The following is a 20,230-nucleotide window of genomic DNA, read 5'->3' as shown; positions in this document are numbered from 1 at the left end:
AACCTAAGCGTATGTAAAACTTCCGACTTCAACTGTATATCAGTCATCAGTCAAAAAGAGGGTGTCTTGTCCTGCTCCTGAAATCTGCTCCTGCATTCATCCCAGTCATCAGCAACAGAGCATTGGGGTAAGGGCACATCAATGTGTGCGCAATTACAATGATAATTTAAATATGGTCCATTAAAAAAATATATATATAGAACATAAACATACTGTTGACACGTAAGCTATGATGTACTGGAATGTTCTGCCTTGTGTGGTAGGTTTTGTGGGTTTTGACACTCTTACGTAGGTGTCATAACCAGCCATAAAATAAATACTGTGGTAGTAAAATAACACAATATATGTCACAACAGGTGTAAATATATGAGGTCATGACAGTGTTATGACCATATTATAACAGGTTACGATGCGTTATGTCAGCTGTTATGACATATTATGACATGGTTATGACCGTGTTATGACTCTGGGTGTCAAGTAAAGTGTTACCGCATTGGTATTAACATCTGTTGTCTACACCCGCCATTAAAAAGCACGTGAAAATGGTCACATCTGTGAAATAATGTCATGCTCAGCCTGGGATGACTAATGTTTAATTATATGGATCCTTACACTGTCCTGTTCATGATTCTTAAAAAGACGTCCTCCAGCGGTTTCTGAACTTTTACTGTTGAAAAGCGATATATACGAAGTATGAATACAGTACAGTGCACACACTAAAGGGTAAAATAATACGTTTTGAGCAAAATAGTGTTTTTTTTTTAGACAACTGCAAACTTCAAGGAGTAGGTCTGATGGTCTGACGTGATGTCATCGGCCTTCCCCTTGCTTGAGGAGCAATAGAGAACTGAACTGAAGAGAAAATATTATCAGTGGAGGTGTGTGGCTCTGGAGGAGGCAAGCCCTCTCCCAGCGCCTTCCGGCACCTTCCCTGTTGGGAGGCTAATGGAGCCCAGCTGAGGGTCATAAGTCAGTCAAGTGTGTGATTGGCTGGACAATCAGCTCCAACAGTTGATTAGACCATTTGAGGGAGAGGACTGGAGACAGCAGCAGGCAGGTTGGGGCTGAAAGGTGATCAGTTTAAAATAACCTTTGTTGTTTGAAGTTATACTTTAAGTTTATTATTTGTAAGCATTTCTGTTGGTCAATTATTAAATAAAACCTTAGTTTGAAGCGTTAACTCTGCCTCACTGAGCCTCTGTACCCTGAGACTCTCTTAGATCTGGCCGTGGCAGTGGCCTCTCCCAAGCTCTGCTACATGGTCTGTCTGTTTAGACTGACATTACTGGGCTGGTTCACGGCGTTATACTCGGCTGGCATCTCGGCACACTCCATCCCCTCTAGTTATCAAGACTGCAGTCCAAATAGCTGTCAGCTGGGATGACCATTTCTCCTCCACGGAGAAGGGTAACAGCCCTGGCCTAGCCCAGTAACATCACCATGACGAGGGAACACAACCGCCACGGCCTGACAGGCCGCCCACGCCTCCATCCAGATGTCCTCGTCAGCGCTAACGCTAACGCTAACACACACACTAAAGGTTTAACTACTGTTCCCTTAGCGACTGAGGCCATTCGTCCCGGTTCGTCATGTGACTTCTAAAGCCTGTCAGATCCAGGGTGAGAGCGGAGCAAAGTGGCGTTTGTTTGTCCCGGTTCGTCCCGTGACTTCTAAAGCCTGTCAGATCCAGGGTGAGAGCGGAGCAAAGTGGCGTTTGTTTGTCCCGGTTCGTCCCGTGACTTCTAAAGCCTGTCAGATCCAGGGTGAGAGCGGAGCAAAGTGGCGTTTGTTTGTCCCGGTTCGTCCCGTGACTTCTAAAGCCTGTCAGATCCAGGGTGAGAGCGGAGCAAAGTGGCGTTTGTTTGTCCCGGTTCGTCCCCGTGACTTCTAAAGCCTGTCAGATCCAGGGTGAGAGCGGAGCAAAGTGGCGTTTGTTTGTCCCGGTTCGTCCCGTGACTTCTAAAGCCTGTCAGATCCAGGGTGAGAGCGGAGCAAAGTGGCGTTTGTTTGTCCCGGTTCGTCCCGTGACTTCTAAAGCCTGTCAGATCCAGGGTGAGAGCGGAGCAAAGTGGCGTTTGTTTACCCAGCCATCTCTCTGGTGGACGGTAGGCCTCTGTGTTCATTTACACCTGATACAGTGCCTTGCAAAAGTATTCATCCCCCTTGGCGTTTTTTCCTATTTTGTTGCATTACAACCTGTAATTTAAATGGATTTTTATTTTATTTTTAATGGACATACACAAAATAGTCCAAATTGGTGAAGTGAAATAAAAAAACTTGTTTCAAGAAATTCTAAAAAATAAATAACGGAAAAGTGGTGACTGCATATGTATTCACCCCCCTTGCTATGAAGCCCCTAAATAAGATCTGGTGCAACCAATTACCTTCAGAAGTCACATAATTAGTTAAATAAAGTCCACCTGTATGCAATCGAAGTGTCAAATGATCTGTCACATGATCTCAGTATATATAAACCTGTTCTGAAAGGCCCCAGAGTCTGCAACACCACTAAGCAACGGGCACCACCAAGCAAGCAGCACCATGAAGACCAAGGAGCTCTCCAAACAGGTCAGGGACAAAGTTTGTGGAGAAGTACAGATCAGGGTTGGGTTATAAAAAAAGATCCAAAACTTTGAACATCCCACGGAGCACCATTAAATCCATTATTTAAAAAATGGAAAGAATATGGCACCACAACAAACCTGCCAAGAGAGGGCCGCCCACCAAAACTCATGGACCAGGCAAGGAGGGCCTTAACCAGAGAGGCAACAAAGAGACCAAAGATAACCCTGAAGGAGCTGCAAAGCTCCACAGCGGAGATGGAGTATCTGTCCATAGGACCACTTTAAGCCGTACACTCCACAAAGCTGGGCTTTACGGAAGAGTGGCCAGAAAAAAGCCATTGCTTAAAGAAATAAAAAGCAAACACGTCTGGTGTTCGCCAAAAGGCATGTGGGAGACTCCTCCAAACATATGGAAGAAGGTAATCTGGTCAGATGAGACTAAAATTGAGCTTTTTGGCCATCAAGGAAAACGTTATGTTTGGCGCAAACCCAACACCTCTCATCACCCCGAGAACACCATCCCCATAGTGAAGCATGGTGGTGGCAGCATCATGCTGTGGGGATGTTTTTCATCCGCAGGGACTGGGAAACTGGTCAGAATTGAAGGAATGATGGATGGCGCTAAATACAGGGAAATTCTTGAGGTACACCTGTTTCAGTCTTCCAGAGATTTGAGACTGGGATGGAGGTTCACCTTCCAGCAGGACAATGACCCTAAGCATACTGCTAAAGCAACACTCGAGTGGTTTAAGGGGAAACATTGAAATGTCTTGGAATGGCCTAGTCAAAGCCCAGACCTCAATCCAATTGAGAATCTGTGGTATGTCTTAAAGATTGCTGTACACCAGCGGAACCCATCCAACTTGAAGGAGCTGGAGCAGTTTTGCCTTGAAGAATGGGCAGAATTCCCAGGGGCTAGATGTGCCATTATTTTGCATCTTCAAAGTGGTAGACATGTTGTGTAAATCAAATGATACAAACCCCCCAAAAATCCATTTTAATTCCAGGTTGTAAGGCAACAAAATAGGGAAAATGCCAAGGGGGGTGAATACTTTCGCAAGCCTGGTGGGACCAATGTGTCCATTCTGTCCTAATATATATGGTACTCCGAGGCTAAGCCACTGGCTGGACAAAGGGATATGAAGTCAGTCAGGCTTGAAGGCAGCCATCATTCCTACTGTATCTCATATTGAAGAGGCAGACCCATCACAATGGAGGTTATTAGTGAAGGTTATTGATGAGGCAGACCCATCACAATGAAGGTTATTGATGAGGCAGACCCATCAAATTGGAGGTTATTAGTGAAGGTTATTGATGAGGCCGACCCATCACATTACATTTACATTTTAGTCATTCAAACCAGCAACCTTTTGGTTACTGGCCCAATGCTCTTAGCCGCTAGGCTAACTGTCACCCTTTGCTAACCATTGGAGGTTATTAGTGAAGGTTATTGATATTTCATATGAGGAAGGATATATTCTGTCTGAAAATGAATCCTTTGAACGTTAGCTAGCTAGCAACTGTGCGTTGCTCTTTTGCACTTTGCTCTAAGTCCCCCCTCCCTCCCCTTCTCTCTCACACATCACCACCATCACATATCTCATAACCCTAAATTAAACCATTGTGTGCCCAGAAATGCTAATCACTTGTTTGTAGAAGAAGATGGAGATTTGCATATTGGTCATAAATAGAAGATTGCAGTTGAGATTGAGTGGTAAGGGGTTTTAACCACAACCAAAGGGTTGAGGGGACAGACTTTCAACAGAACAGAAAACCTATTTGGTTTGGGAGACAAATAATCATTCATTTATTATTATCAATTATTTATTTATTGTCAGTAGCCAACAGCCAAACTACCTACCATGACATTCATTGAAGATAAGATATTATGAGCTATAAAGGTAGGAAAAAATACCATTGCCCTACATACCCAATATGCTGAATTCAAAACATTTAATGTGTGCTAAAACAACAACTGGAACCGTAGTAGTCTCTCTGAATTAATATAGCTTTAATGACTTGAAAATGTGGTGTTCCACTTGCACTAGATTAGGAAAACCATTTAGCAGAAATTGCAATGTGTTTGGCTGCACCAGCAAACAGACGAATGAGCATAAGGCTGACTGTATCTCTACCTTGCATTATTCATGTTGTGTCTCTGAGTGGTGTGTCAAGAAGCAAGCCCTGTTTAAAAGACATTCAGCACCACTCAGCTATGCTCTGCTAAAATGCTGCGTATAGTCAGAGAGGAAGAGGCGAAGAGAGAGGACTCACTCTCGCCAAAATCTGTCCAGAATAAGCCCAATGAAACCATGGGCTAAATAAAACAGACCTAAGCTTGTCGCCTGTCTTCCTGCCTTTGGGACAACGACTCCCATTGTTAGGACGGAGACATGAGCATCTCTTCATTATGTAACGATCTCTGGTACAGTGTGATTTGTGTGCGATGTGGTTGGCTGGTTGCTGTCGAATTTCTTTGAACAGAGGAGGGAGAGAGAGCATGATGCTCCTTTGACGTCTCTGTGAGTGAATTTGCACGTCCCATGTAATGGAAGTTGTAACGAGGAGTAGAAATCCACTTAGCCTAATTATTGTTTCCTGGCACATTCATTTTATTTTATTTTGTGTGGATATCCAGCCACGGAGTCAGACTGATATTTACTGTGCTTTGATTGACGACCGAACAGCAAGCTTGACTAGTTTATAAAAAGGTGTCGAACTCATAATATCCCTTTGCCATTGGTCCATGGTATCGTATCGGGGCAGTAAACCAAATATCTCTTTTGCATTTTCCTAGGATATGAAGCCCATGTCGGAACTTGTCAGACAGCGACGCTAAAGGGAGTGACTAGTCTGTGTAGCCTACCGAGTCGCATCGGTGAGAGAGACGTTCATTTGGGTCCCTAGTCTGCATTTATTGGTTATTATCTTCAGATCAGTTCTGGTCCATTCCATGAAGATGGTGAATCCTCCCTGCAGTAACAATAGGGAGTGGAGAAAGCCTCATTCTGGTCCAAAATATGATAAAAGAAGGCAGATTGAATTGTTTTAAACTCTAATGATACTTATATGGTAGTATTAAAGATATTGATATAGGCCTACTGATTTAATCAAAGTGTTGACAATGGGAGTAGTCAACTGCTGCTTTCTGTGTAGCAAAGACCATGATTAACACCTGCTTCATTCTTCAATAATACCTGTATTGCAGATGCCTCTTAAAATGAAGCTTGAAGCTTGTTGAAGTCTGCAGACTCTTACAGGATTCTTCAAGAAAACTGGGTCAGTTGCTAAACAAGCATGTATTTGAATAAATGACATACTGCAATTCACGAAGAGAGTTGCAAACACTTGAATTTTTTTCTCTCCGGTAATGTAACTGCTGTTTCAAATGAAAATGTGCCATAAGACATTTTATTTATAGAGTATGTGATTTAACTTAATATTATTTTGTCCAACTTGACCAGTGAAATAGAGGAATAAATCTGTGTGTATTTGTATTTTTTAGAGCAGGAAGTTGAGCCTGGGCAGTTAGTGTCAACAGCCACAGAGCCAGCCAGACCAACCGAGCCAGCCAGACCAACCGAGCCAGCCAGACCAAAATAATCAGCCAGACCAAAAGAACCAGCCAGACCAACAGAGCCAGCCAGACAGCCAGAGACCGGACAGAGACCGGACTTTCAAAAGTGGAGGATGCAAGAATTAAGGAGGGAAAAGGAAAGCCCTGTTTCAAACATGTGGATCAATGAGAGAGATGTTTTTTATTCAGGGAGACACGCAACAATTTCAAATAATTGACCCAGTTACAGTTGATATAAGGAAATCAGTCAATTGAAATCAATTCATTAGGCCCTAATCTATGGATTTCACGACTGAGAATACAGACATGCATCTGTTGGTCACAGATACAGTACCTGCATTGACCCTTGTATTTTATTTGTATTTTCTATGCACACTCACAGGACTCTACACACTCACTGACACTAACACGCAGACACACACACTCACAAACACACTTCACACACACACACACACACACACACACACACACTTCATTAATACTGACTCTACACACACGCACACACACTCACATACAATCTTCATACAAGCTGCTGCTACTCTGTTTATCTTATATCCTGTTGCCTAGTCACCTTATCCCTTTACATATCTACCTCCATCACTCCAGTATCCCTGCACATTGTAAATATGGTACTGGAACTGACCCTGGAACTGACCCTGTATATAGCTACTGACCCTGGAACTGTCCCTGTATATAGCTACTGACCCTGGAACTGTCCCTGTATATAGCTACTGACCCTGGAACTGTCCCTGTATATAGCTACTGACCCTGGAACTGTCCCTGTATATAGCTACTGACCCTACACACAGTACCCCATAATGACGAAGCAAAAACAGTTTTTTAGAAATGTTTGCTAATTTATTAAAAATAAAAAACTGAAATATCACATTTATATAAGTATTCAGACCCTTTACTCAGTACTTTGTTGAAGCACCTTTGGCAGTGATTACAGCCTCAAGTCTTCTTGGGTATGATGCTACAAGCTTGGCACACCTGTATTTGGGGAGTTTCTCCCATTCTTCTCTGCGGATCCTCTCAAGCTCTGTCAGGTTGGATGGGGAGTGTTGCTGCACAGCTATTTTCAGGTCTCAACAGAGATGTTCGATCGGGTTCAAGTCCGGGCTCTGTCTAGGCCACTCAAGGACATTCAGAGACTTGTCCCGAAGCCACTCCTGCGTTGTATTGGCTGTGTGCTTAGGGTCGTTGTCCTGTTGGAAGGTGAACCTTCGCCCCAGTCTGAGGTCCTGAGCGCTCTGGAGCAGGTTTTCATCAAGGATCTCTCTGTACTTTGCTCTGTTCATCTTTCCCTCGATCCGGACTAGTCTCCCAGTCCCTGCCGCTGAAAAACATCCCCACAGCATGATAATGCCACCACCATGCTTCACCGTAGGGATGGTGCCAGGTTTCCTCCAGACATGACGCTTGGCATTCAGGCCAAAGAGTTCAATCTTGGTTTCATCAGAACAGAGAATCTTGTTTCTCATGGTCTGAGAGTCTTTAGGTGCCTTTTGGCAAACTCCAAGAAAGCTGTCATGTGCCTTTTACTGAGGAGTGGCTTCCGTCTGGCCACTCTACCATAAAGGCCTGATTGGTGGAGTGCTGCAGAGATGGTTGTCCTTCTGGAAGGTTCTCCCATCTCCACAGAGGAACTCTAGAGCTCTGTCAGAGTGACCATCGGGTTCTTGGTCACCTCCCTGACCAAGGCCCTTCTCCCCCGATTGCTCAGTTTGGCCGGGCGGCCAGCTCTAGGAAGAGTTTTGGTGGGTATAAACTTCTTCCATTTAAGAATGATGGAGGCCACTGTGTTCTTGGGGACCTTCAATGCTGGAGAAATGTTTTGGTACCTTTCCCCAGATCTGTGCTTCGACACAATCCTGTCTCGGTGCTCTACGGACAATTCCTTCGACCTCATGGCTTGGTTTTTGCTCTGATATGCACTGTCAACTGTGGGACCTTATATAGACAGGTGTGTGCTTTTCCAAATCATGTCCAATCAATTTAATTTACCACAGGTGGACTCCAATCAAGTTGTAGAAACATCTCAAGGATGATCAATGGAAAGAAGATGCACCTGAGCTCAATTTCGTGTCTCATAGCAAAGGGTCTGAATACTTATGTAAATAAGTAATTTCTGTTTTTTATTTGTAATACATTTGCAAAAATTTACTGAAGCCACTCCTCAGTAAAAGGCACATGACAGCCCGCAGGTGTGCCAAGCTTGTAGTGTCATACCCAAGAAGACTCGAGGCTGAAATCGCTTCCAAAGGTGCTTCAACAAAGTACTGAGCAAAGGATCTGAATACTTATGTAAATGTTATATTTCCGTTTTTTATTTTTAATAAATTAGCTACCATTTCAAAAAACCTGTTTTTGCTTTGTCATTATGGGGAATTGTGTGTAGATTGCTGAGGAAATTGTTTTATTTAATCCATTTTAGAATAAGGCTGTAACGTTTAAAAAAATGTGGAGAAGGTCAAGGGGTCTGAATACTTTCCCAAGACACTGTATCTGTGTCCAGTACGTGGGAAGTCAGAGGTGGTTTCGCGAGCCAATGCCAACTATCTTAGCTGTACGTGAAGACTTCCAGTCTTTGTGCTAAGCTAGTTAGGATTGACCTGCAAAACTAACTTCTAACTTCCCACGTACTGGACGCAGATACATACAAATGGTATCATTGAGTTTATCTGGCTCTGGGGAAATAGATAAAGGGCTTCATTGACAAAATCCTGAAGTACCCCTTTAAAATCGTCACACTGGCACAGTGTTTGTATGTGCATGTGTTGTCTTTTGTTTAGAATTGAGCACAACGTTGTTGTTTTTTGGGTCTAATACATGATCCACACACACACCATACGTATAAATACTTATAAATCTAATACTTATAAACTAAACAATAAGAGTATTTACGTCTTTAATGTCTGGCAATTAAAAAAAAAAAACGAATGGATCAACTTCTGGAGTGTTCTGGAATGGACCAATTTCTTAATTAAAAGATTGAATGTAAAACTATTCATGGTATAATGCACTGCACCTGCCCCTGATCAATCTAGAAAGTCTGTAGCATCTAACCGTTTGAGAGTGTCTTTTTACTGTACATACCGATTACTGTCTATAGGCAAGCCCATGTGTCTAATAAACTACAGTACACCTTCCGCCTACCAATAAGAGCACTCTACTTTTACATCCACTGTAAATCAAATAAGACATCTCTGAACAGCACCTTTTCAGGAGGCAGTGTCTTTTCTGGCAACTATTTTATAGAAGATCGCACAGCTAGAGATGTCTTCCTCCATCCTGGGACGGAACTGAACGTATCATCCTGTTTAGCTAGAGAGGTCTTCCTCCATCCTGGGACGGAACTGAACGTGTCATTCTGTTTAGGTCATTGCAGACACTTTCCTTCAGTTGGTGAAAGAAAAAAAAAATGTATTATTGGGAAATGTGGACGGTGTAGCTGTTACCACAAAACCCAATATGTTGTCGTCAGTGCTATCTCATATAATGACTGGGTATACAACATAGAGATACTCTATGTCACAACACCACGGTTTAACACTGACGGAGTGAAACTCAAGTTTTTAAAAAAATAATAATTGGTGGACGGGGATGTCAAATATGTACATGAAAGCACAATGCATATCTGAATGGAGACTGGAGACGCCCAGTCAAAACATTCCATGAAAGAGGAGTCTGATATGACTGACAACCATTTGGTCCTCGACACTCAGACCAATAGGGGATCCTGAGGAGCAGCAACCTCTGAAACAACTATATTTCAACCACATCTATAGAATCTTTCTGTTTCATGCCAGTGAAAGTGCTAATCTCTTTCTTGAATAATCAAGGGTGTTACTTTGTTAACAAAAACTGGTGCACGATCCCGAACATTAAATATTACAGTCTCGACGTTGTGCTCACCTGAGTTAGAATATCTCATGATAAGCTGTAGACCATACTATTTACCAAGAGAGTACGTCCAACCGGCCTCACAACCGCAGACCACGTGTAACCACGCCAGCCCAGGACCTCCACATCCGGCTTCTTCACCTGTGGGTTTGCACTACTGAAGAATTTCTGCACAAACTGTCAGAAGACCGTCTCAGGGAAGTTCATCTGTGTGGTCGTCGTCCTAACCAGGGTCTTGAACGGACTGCAGTTCGGCGTCGTGACCGACGTCAGTGGGCAAATGCTCATTTTCGATGACCACTGGCACGCTGGAGAAGTATGCTTTTCACGGATGAATCCCGGTTCCAATTTTACTGGGCAGGTGGCAGATACATTGTGGGAGAGCGGTTTGCTGATGTGAACAGAGTGCCCCATGGTGGCGGTGGGGTTATGGTATGGGCAGGCATAAGCTACGGACAACGAACACAATTGCCTTTTATCGATGGCAATTTGAATGCACAGAGATACCGTGACGAGATCCTACCGCCGTCACCTCATGTTTCAGCATGATAATGCAGGGCTCCATGTCGCAATGATCTGAACACAATTCCTGGAAGCTGAAAATATCCCAGTTCTTCCATGACCTGCATACTCACCAGACATGTCACACATTGAGCATGTTTGGGATGCTCTGGATCGATGTGTACGACAGTGTGTTCCAGTTCACGCTAATATCCAGCAACTTCACACAGCCATTGAAGAGGAGTGGGACAACATTCCACAGGCCACAATCAACAGCCTGATCAACTCTATGCGAAAGAGATGTGTCGCGCTGCATGAGGCAAATGGTGGTACTGACTGGTTTTCTGATCCATTGTATCTGTGACCAACAGATGCATATCTCTATTCCAAGTCATGTGAAATCCATAGATTAGGACCTAATAGGACAGATGTGAGTAAGACCTTTAAACAGGTCAACATTCACAAGGCCGCAGGGCCAGACGGATTACCAGGACGCGTACTCAGAGAATGGTCTGACCAGCTGGCAAGTGTCTTCACTTACATTTTCAACCTCTCTCTGACCCAATCTGTAATACTTACATGTTTCAAGCAGACCACCATAGTCCCTGTGCCCAAGAACGCCAAGGTAACCTGTCGAAATGACTATCGCCCCGTAGCACTCACATCTGTAGCCATGAAATGCTTTGAAATGCTGGTCATGGCTCACATCAACACCATCATCCCAGACACCCTGGACCCACTCCAATTCGCATACCGACCCAATAGATCAACAAATGATGCAATCTCTATTGCACTCCACACTGCCCTTTCCCACTTGGAGAAAAGGAATACCTTTGTGAGAATGCTGTTCATTGATTACAGCTCAGCGTTCAACACCATAGTGCCTTGCAAGCTCATCACCATGCTCAGGACCCTGGGACTGAACACCTCCCTCTGCAACTGGATCCTGGACTTCCTGACGGGCCGCCCCCAGGTGGTGAGTGTAGGCAACAACACATCCGCCACGCTGACCATTAACACGGGGGCCCTGTACTCCCGGTTCCCCCACGACTGCGCGGCCTTGCACGACTCCAACACCATCATTAAGTTTGCTGACAACACAACAATGGTAGGACTGATCACTGATGATGGCGCAGTGGTCTAAGGCACTGCATCGCAGTGCTAACTGTGCCACTAGAGATCCTGGTTCGAATCCAGGCTCTGTCGCAGCCGGCCGCGACCGGGAGACTCATGGGCGGCGCACAATTGGCCCAGCGTCGTCCAGGGTAGGGGAGGGAATGGCCGGCAGGGATGTAGCTCAGTTGATAGAGCATGGCGTTTGCAACGCCAGGGTTGTGGGTTCGTTTCCCATGGGGGGCCAGTATAAAATATGTATTCACTAACTGTAAGTCGCTCTGGATAAGAGCGTCTGCTAAATGACTAAAATGTAAATGTAAATGTCTATAGGGAGGAGGTCAGAGACCTGGCATTCTGGTGCCAGGACAACAACCTCTCCCTCAAAGTCAGCAAGACAAAGGAGCTGATCGTGGACTAAAGGAAACGGAGGGGCGAGCACTCTCCCATTCACATCAATGGGGCTGTAGTGGAGCGGGTCGAAAGCTTCAAGTTCCTCTGTGTCCTCATCAGTAAGGAATAAACATGGTCCACACACACCCACACAGTTGTGAAGAGGGCATAACAGCACCTCTTCCCCCTCAGATCCTCAAAAAGTTATACAGCTGCACCATCGAGAGCATCTTGACTGGCTGCATCACCACTTGGTATGGCAACTGCAAGGCACCCGACCGCAAGGCGCTACATAGGGTAGTGAATACGGCCCAGTTTATCACTGGGGCCGAGCGCCCTGCCATCCAGGACCTCTATACCTGGCGGTGTCAGAGGAAGGCCCAAAAAATTGTCAAAGTCTCCAGCCACCCAAGTCATAGACTGTTCTCTCTGCTACCGCAGGGCAAGCGGTACCAGTTCACCAAGTCTGGAACCAACAGGAACCCGAACAGCTTCTACCCCCAAGCCATAAGACTGCTAAACAAGACTGCTAAAGTTAATCAAATGGCTACCGGGCTTCCTGCATTGACCCTTTTTATAACTAACTCTCTTGCACTGACTCTATGCACACACACTGGACTCTACCCACACACTCACACATACTTACACTGACACCGCAACACACACACACACACACACACACACACACCACACCACACCACACCACACCACACACGCTGCTGCTACTCCTCCACATATGCTGCTACTACAGCTCAGTCTATTATCTATCCTGTTTCCTGGTCACTTTACCCCTACCTATATGTACATATCTACCTCAATTACCTTATTATTATCTATCCTGTTGCCTAGTCACTTTACCCCTACCTATATGTACATATCTACCTCAATTACCTTATTATTATCTATCCTGGTCACATTTTTACATTTTACATGTTAGTCATTTAGCAGACGCTCTTATCCAGAGCGGCTTACAGAAGCAATTAGGGTTAAGTGCCTTGCTCAAGGGCACATAGACAGATTTTTCTCCTAGTCGGCTTGGGGATTAGAACCAGCGACCTTTCGGTTACTGGCACAACGCTCTTAACCACTAAGCTACCTACCATCACCTTACCCCTACCTATATGTACATATCTACCTCAATTACCTTACAATTATCTATCCTGTTTCCTGGTCACTTTACCCCTATCTATATGTACATATCTACCTCAATTACCTCGTACCCCTGCTGGACATCCACTCAGTACTGGTACTGGTATATAGCCATGATATTTTTACTAATTATTGTTATTCACTGTGTATTTATTTATTTATTTATTTATTTATTGTCACTATTTCTATTTTTATTTTATCTTCTTTATCTTTAACTCTGCATTGTTGGAAAAGGACCCGTAAGTAACCATTTCACCTGTTGTTTACAAAGCAGGTGACAAATAACATTGTATTTGACATCATCCAGTTAATTCAACTAGAGCAGGACATTGTAATGAAGCATGTCTGTAATCAAAGACTGCATACCTCGCAAAGTGGTCTAGTTGAGCCCAGGGGAACCTATTAAATCAGAGGCTATGTTTCTAAATCTGTTTAAAATGAAAGTATTGCCCTGAGTGTGTGTTGTGTCACCATTCAGGTCAGACTTATAGACTTGCATTGACTTCAGAACTCTTTTGCATGTTTGATCTAGGACTTTTATATCTCTGAATTCATCAACCGTGATTTAAAGATACCGAGTACATTAGGTGTCAGTAACATGAAATACCGATCTGAAGCAAATTGTATACAGTAATTCCTTGCTATGGCAACTCAATACAGGAATCAAATGCTGTCTGCAAGTACTGTGATTTATAGTCGAAGCGCAGTGTATTTTCATATGCAAGTTCATTTCCAATCAACATATAATTGGTCACGCAAATTAAACTCTGCTGTAACAGAAACTAACCTATGACCATTAATATATACTTCTGCAGCCTATTCCAATACACACCCCATCACAGAAATAGGGAATATAGATAAACTCACCACAAGTGTAGGGACCCCTGCCACGAGCGCATACAGTAGAACCGGCGGGATCGCGCTGGACTCCTCCGGTCCGAGGAATGGCTTCGCGTAGGCATTGTCATAGCAGAAGAACCCTTGGACATGCACGTTGAACGTGTCCGTGTACTCGAAGTAGAACGCTAGCATGACCGTCCCCGCCATGATCACCAGCTGGAAATAAAGCATGTTCGTGAAAGGTAGAGGAAAGAACATTTAACAAATCACTTCACTGAGGAGAGAAAAAGCCCTGCCACTCCTGCCGCCTTCTCCGCCCTAGCCTAGCGCAACAGCCTGACCATAACAACTCCGGTCAGCCCCACATTTCTCCTACTGCCACTAACGCGTGTTAAAACGCATTTCCGGGTAATGTACACAGAGCCTTTTTCTGTCATGCCACACCGGGTTGGTCCCTGGAACCGGAATGAACAAGACAGAGATGAAAACGTGGTGATGGGAGGGAGGGAGCCCAGGCGTGGGTCTGATTCTAGGATGAGTGTTTGTGTGTGTGTATGAGTGTTTGTGTGTGTATGTGTGTATGTGTGTGTATGTGTGTGTGTGTGTGTGTGTGTGTGTGTGTGTGTGTGTGTGTGTGTGTGTGTGTGTGTGTGTGTGTGTGTGTGTGTGTGTGTGTGTGTGTGTGTGTGTGTGTGTGTGTGTGTGTGTACAGCGCCAGTGGCGTTGCGCTGCTTTTGACCGTGGGCAGCATGGCAGAAAGAGGAGGCGTTGCACTTCATCTAGCCGTTGAGCACCGTGCAGTGAATTACTGACTCTGAGCAACTCGTTGGAGCTTTAGATTCGCCTCGAAGTCATCGTAACCGTCAGTCTAAGACGTGCGACAGCATTAGTGCCCTTTGGAGAGATATGCACCATTCCTATTAATATTCATTATGTGCGCGACCGCATGTGTCCAAAAGACTCCAACAACAGAACACAGTCATCAAATCGGATGTCAACCACATTAGTCTACACTCCAGACAACTAGATTATATTATATTCTCTTTCTATTGGTAAAATACTAAAGAAAAGTATGTACAAATATTTGCTTTGCCACATTTTTTCAGAAGAAAAGGTAATCTAAAAGAAAAAATAAATCTCTATTTATAAGTCTGGAGAATATATCTAAGGATAACCACACACGATTTGGTGAATGCAGATGCTTCTGGGGCTGAGAAAAATGAGGTGGCGTGTGGGAAGAGTCTAACTTTCGGGAAATGGCAGTTAAAGTCAACTACACTGAATTTAGACCAAACGCCAAACACCTATTTAGACCCAATCACCATCTTTTCGAAGTTACTACATATAGTCCAGTTTGTAACATTCTCCATGAAATGGCCTTTTAAATGATGTGCGATTCAATGTAGTAAGCTTTGAAATTATGGATGTACTGTTGGTCCATTTAAAAGTGGTTACAATTCATTATATTTTGATGATCGTAATATGATAAACTACCGAAAATATATATTTTCAAAACGTTTTGACATTTCTATTTTGACTTTTGAAAATGCTAATATTAATGGACCAAAATACCCCCCAAAAATCTATATTGATAAGTACATGCAAAAAGGTCATTTTAGCCTCTGGTGTCTTAAGGCTAATGTATAGTTATCTTAGGGTTAAGCTTCTGAACGGTGGCCTCACATTTTGGGGTTAATCTTTACCCATTATTCCACATGTCCCAATGTGCGTTACAGATCAGGGGTCTTTTAGCCCGGATCCAACTCTCCATGAAAGGCCAGACAATGAGTGGGCGGCAAATCACAATGGCCCATTACTTGAGCCGCATCATCGCACCGCTGCCACGGATCCAATCATGCGGAAGGATCTACAAATCTGTCTAATTACTGATGAGGACCAGGACATGTCAGCTCTGAGGCTCTGAGGAGTCAGTGTTTAGGAACAGGACATGTCAGCTCTGAGGAGTCAGTGTTTAGGAACAGGACATGTCAGCTCTGAGGCTCTGAGGAGTCAGTGTTTAGGAACAGGACATGTCAGCTCTGAGGAGTCAGTGTTTAGGAACATGACATGTCAGCTCTGAGGAGTCAGTGTTTAGGAACAGGACATGTCAGCTCTGAGGAGTCAGTGTTTAGGAACAGGACATGTCAGCTCTGAGGAGTCAGTGTTTAGGAACAGGACATGTCAGCTCTGAGGAGTCAGTGTTTAGGAACAGGACATGTCAGCTCTGAGGAGTCAGTGTTTAGGAACAGGACATGTCAGCTCTGAGGCTCTGAGGAGTCAGTGTTTAGGAACAGGACATGTCAGCTCTGAGGCTCTGAGGAGTCAGTGTTCAGGAACAGGACATGCCAGCTCTGAGGCTCTGAGGAGTCAGTGTTTAGGACCAGGACATGTCAGCTCTGAGGCTCTGAGGACTCAGTGTTTAGGAACAGGACATGTCAGCTCTGAGGAGTCAGTGTTTAGGAACAGGACATGTCAGCTCTGAGGAGTCAGTGTTTAGGAACAGGACATGTCAGCTCTGAGGAGTCAGTGTTTAGGAACAGAACATGTCAGCTCTGAGGAGTCAGTGTTTAGGAACAGGACATGTCAGCTCTGAGGAGTCAGTGTTTAGGAACAGGACATGTCAGCTCTGAGGAGTCAGTGTTTAGGAACAGGACATGTCAGCTCTGAGGAGTCAGTGTTTAGGAACAGGACATGTCAGCTCTGAGGAGTCAGTGTTTAGGAAAAGAACATGTCAGCTCTGAGGAGTCAGTGTTTAGGAACAGGACATGTCAGCTCTGAGGAGTCAGTGTTTAGGAACAGGACATGTCAGCTCTGAGGAGTCAGTGTTTAGGAACAGGACATGTCAGCTCTGAGGCTCTGAGGAGTCAGTGTTTAGGAACAGGACATGTCAGCTCTGAGGCTCTGAGGAGTCAGTGTTTAGGAACAGGACATGTCAGCTCTGAGGAGTCAGTGTTTAGGAACAGGACATGTCAGCTCTGAGGAGTCAGTGTTTAGGAACAGGACATGTCAGCTCTGAGGAGTCAGTGTTTAGGAACAGGACATGTCAGCTCTGAGGAGTCAGTGTTTAGGAACAGGACATGTCAGCTCTGAGGAGTCAGTGTTTAGGAACAGGACATGTCAGCTCTGAGGAGTCAGTGTTTAGGAACAGGACATGTCAGCTCTGAGGAGTCAGTGTTTAGGAACAGGACATGTCAGCTCTGAGGAGTCAGTGTTTAGGAACAGGACATGTCAGCTCTGAGGAGTCAGTGTTTAGGAACAGGACATGTCAGCTCTGAGGAGTCAGTGTTTAGGAACAGGACATGTCAGCTCTGAGGCTCTGAGGAGTCAGTGTTTAGGAACAGGACATGTCAGCTCTGAGGCTCTGAGGAGTCAGTGTTTAGGAACAGGACATGTCAGCTCTGAGGCTCTGAGGAGTCAGTGTTTAGGAACAGGACATGTCAGCTCTGAGGAGTCAGTGTTTAGGAACAGGACATGTCAGCTCTGAGGAGTCAGTGTTTAGGAACAGGACATGTCAGCTCTGAGGAGTCAGTGTTTAGGAACAGGACATGTCAGCTCTGAGGAGTCAGTGTTTAGGAACAGGACATGTCAGCTCTGAGGAGTCAGTGTTTAGGAACAGGACATGTCAGCTCTGAGGAGTCAGTGTTTAGGAACAGGACATGTCAGCTCTGAGGCTCTGAGGAGTCAGTGTTTAGGAACAGGACATGTCAGCTCTGAGGCTCTGAGAGTCAGTGTTTAGGAACAGGACATGTCAGCTCTGAGGCCTGAGGAGTCAGTGTTTAGGAACAGGACATGTCAGCTCTGAGGAGTCAGTGTTTAGGAACAGGACATGTCAGCTCTGAGGAGTCAGTGTTTAGGAACAGGACATGTCAGCTCTGAGGAGTCAGTGTTTAGGAACAGGACATGTCAGCTCTGAGGCTCTGAGGAGTCAGTGTTTAGGAACAGGACATGTCAGCTCTGAGGCTCTGAGGAGTCAGTGTTTAGGAACAGGACATGTCAGCTCTGAGGCTTAGGAGTCAGTGTTTAGGAACAGGACATGTCAGCTCTGAGGAGTCAGTGTTTAGGAACAGGACATGTCAGCTCTGAGGAGTCAGTGTTTAGGAACAGGACATGTCAGCTCTGAGGCTCTGAGGAGTCAGTGTTTAGGAACAGGACATGTCAGCTCTGAGGAGTCAGTGTTTAGGAACAGGACATGTCAGCTCTGAGGAGTCAGTGTTTAGGAACAGGACATGTCAGCTCTGAGGCTCTGAGGAGTCAGTGTTTAGGAACAGGACATGTCAGCTCTGAGGAGTCAGTGTTTAGGAACAGGACATGTCAGCTCTGAGGAGTCAGTGTTTAGGAACAGGACATGTCAGCTCTGAGGAGTCAGTGTTTAGGAACAGGACATGTCAGCTCTGAGGAGTCAGTGTTTAGGAACAGGACATGTCAGCTCTGAGGCCTGAGGAGTCAGTGTTTAGGAACAGGACATGTCAGCTCTGAGGAGTCAGTGTTTAGGAACAGGACATGTCAGCTCTGAGGAGTCAGTGTTTAGGAACAGGACATGTCAGCTCTGAGGCTCTGAGGAGTCAGTGTTTAGGAACAGGACATGTCAGCTCTGAGGCTCTGAGGAGTCAGTGTTTAGGAACAGGACATGTCAGCTCTGAGGAGTCAGTGTTTAGGAACAGGACATGTCAGCTCTGAGGAGTCAGTGTTTAGGAACAGGACATGTCAGCTCTGAGGAGTCAGTGTTTAGGAACAGGACATGTCAGCTCTGAGGAGTCAGTGTTTAGGAACAGGACATGTCAGCTCTGAGGAGTCAGTGTTTAGGAACAGGACATGTCAGCTCTGAGGCTCTGAGGAGTCAGTGTTTAGGAACAGGACATGTCAGCTCTGAGGCTCTGAGGAGTCAGTGTTTAGGAACAGGACATGTCAGCTCTGAGGCTCTGAGGAGTCAGTGTTTAGGAACAGGACATGTCAGCTCTGAGGCTCTGAGGAGTCAGTGTTTAGGAACAGGACATGTCAGCTCTGAGGAGTCAGTGTTTAGGAACAGGACATGTCAGCTCTGAGGAGTCAGTGTTTAGGAACAGGACATGTCAGCTCTGAGGAGTCAGTGTTTAGGAACAGGACATGTCAGCTCTGAGGCTCTGAGGAGTCAGTGTTTAGGAACAGGACATGTCAGCTCTGAGGCTCTGAGGAGTCAGTGTTTAGGAACAGGACATGTCAGCTCTGAGGAGTCAGTGTTTAGGAACAGGACATGTCAGCTCTGAGGCTCTGAGGAGTCAGTGTTTAGGAACAGGACATGTCAGCTCTGAGGAGTCAGTGTTTAGGAACAGGACATGTCAGCTCTGAGGCTCTGAGGAGTCAGTGTTTAGGAACAGGACATGTCAGCTCTGAGGAGTCAGTGTTTAGGAACAGGACATGTCAGCTCTGAGGCTCTGAGGAGTCAGTGTTTAGGAACAGGACATGTCAGCTCTGAGGAGTCAGTGTTTAGGAACAGGACATGTCAGCTCTGAGGCTCTGAGGAGTCAGTGTTTAGGAACAGGACATGTCAGCTCTGAGGAGTCAGTGTTTAGGAACAGGACATGTCAGCTCTGAGGCTCTGAGGAGTCAGTGTTTAGGAACAGGACATGTCAGCTCTGAGGAGTCAGTGTTTAGGAACAGGACATGTCAGCTCTGAGGCTCTGAGGAGTCAGTGTTTAGGAACAGGACATGTCAGCTCTGAGGAGTCAGTGTTTAGGAACAGGACATGTCAGCTCTGAGGAGTCAGTGTTTAGGAACAGGACATGTCAGCTCTGAGGAGTCAGTGTTTAGGAACAGGACATGTCAGCTCTGAGGAGTCAGTGTTTAGGAACAGGACATGTCAGCTCTGAGGCTCTGAGGAGTCAGTGTTTAGGAACAGGACATGTCAGCTCTGAGGCTCTGAGGAGTCAGTGTTTAGGAACAGGACATGTCAGCTCTGAGGAGTCAGTGTTTAGGAACAGGACATGTCAGCTCTGAGGAGTCAGTGTTTAGGAACAGGACATGTCAGCTCTGAGGCTCTGAGGAGTCAGTGTTTAGGAACAGGACATGTCAGCTCTGAGGAGTCAGTGTTTAGGAACAGGACATGTCAGCTCTGAGGCTCTGAGGAGTCAGTGTTTAGGAACAGGACATGTCAGCTCTGAGGAGTCAGTGTTTAGGAACAGGACATGTCAGCTCTGAGGCTCTGAGGAGT

General features: G+C 45.2%; 1 protein-coding gene across 2 annotated transcripts in view; it reads right to left on the bottom strand.

Annotated features, from left to right (window-relative positions):
* LOC121570637 (phospholipid phosphatase-related protein type 5-like) overlaps positions 1-14,557 on the bottom strand; it is a 94,082-nt gene extending 79,525 nt beyond the window's left edge. For both annotated transcript variants that reach the window (XM_041882111.2, XM_041882113.2), the window contains exon 1: positions 14,071-14,557. In XM_041882111.2, the coding sequence (XP_041738045.2) occupies positions 14,071-14,301 (231 nt within the window). In that variant the 5' untranslated portion in view covers positions 14,302-14,557. The remainder of the gene's footprint in view (positions 1-14,070) is intronic.
* Between the last annotated feature and the right edge of the window lie 5,673 nt (positions 14,558-20,230).

The sequence above is a fragment of the Coregonus clupeaformis genome, chromosome 7 (genome assembly GCF_020615455.1).
Source record: "Coregonus clupeaformis isolate EN_2021a chromosome 7, ASM2061545v1, whole genome shotgun sequence".
In the NCBI taxonomy this organism is placed as follows: domain Eukaryota; kingdom Metazoa; phylum Chordata; class Actinopteri; order Salmoniformes; family Salmonidae; genus Coregonus; species Coregonus clupeaformis.
Note: the sequence above shows the minus strand (reverse complement) of the source record. Positions and strands in the feature narration are given on the sequence as shown.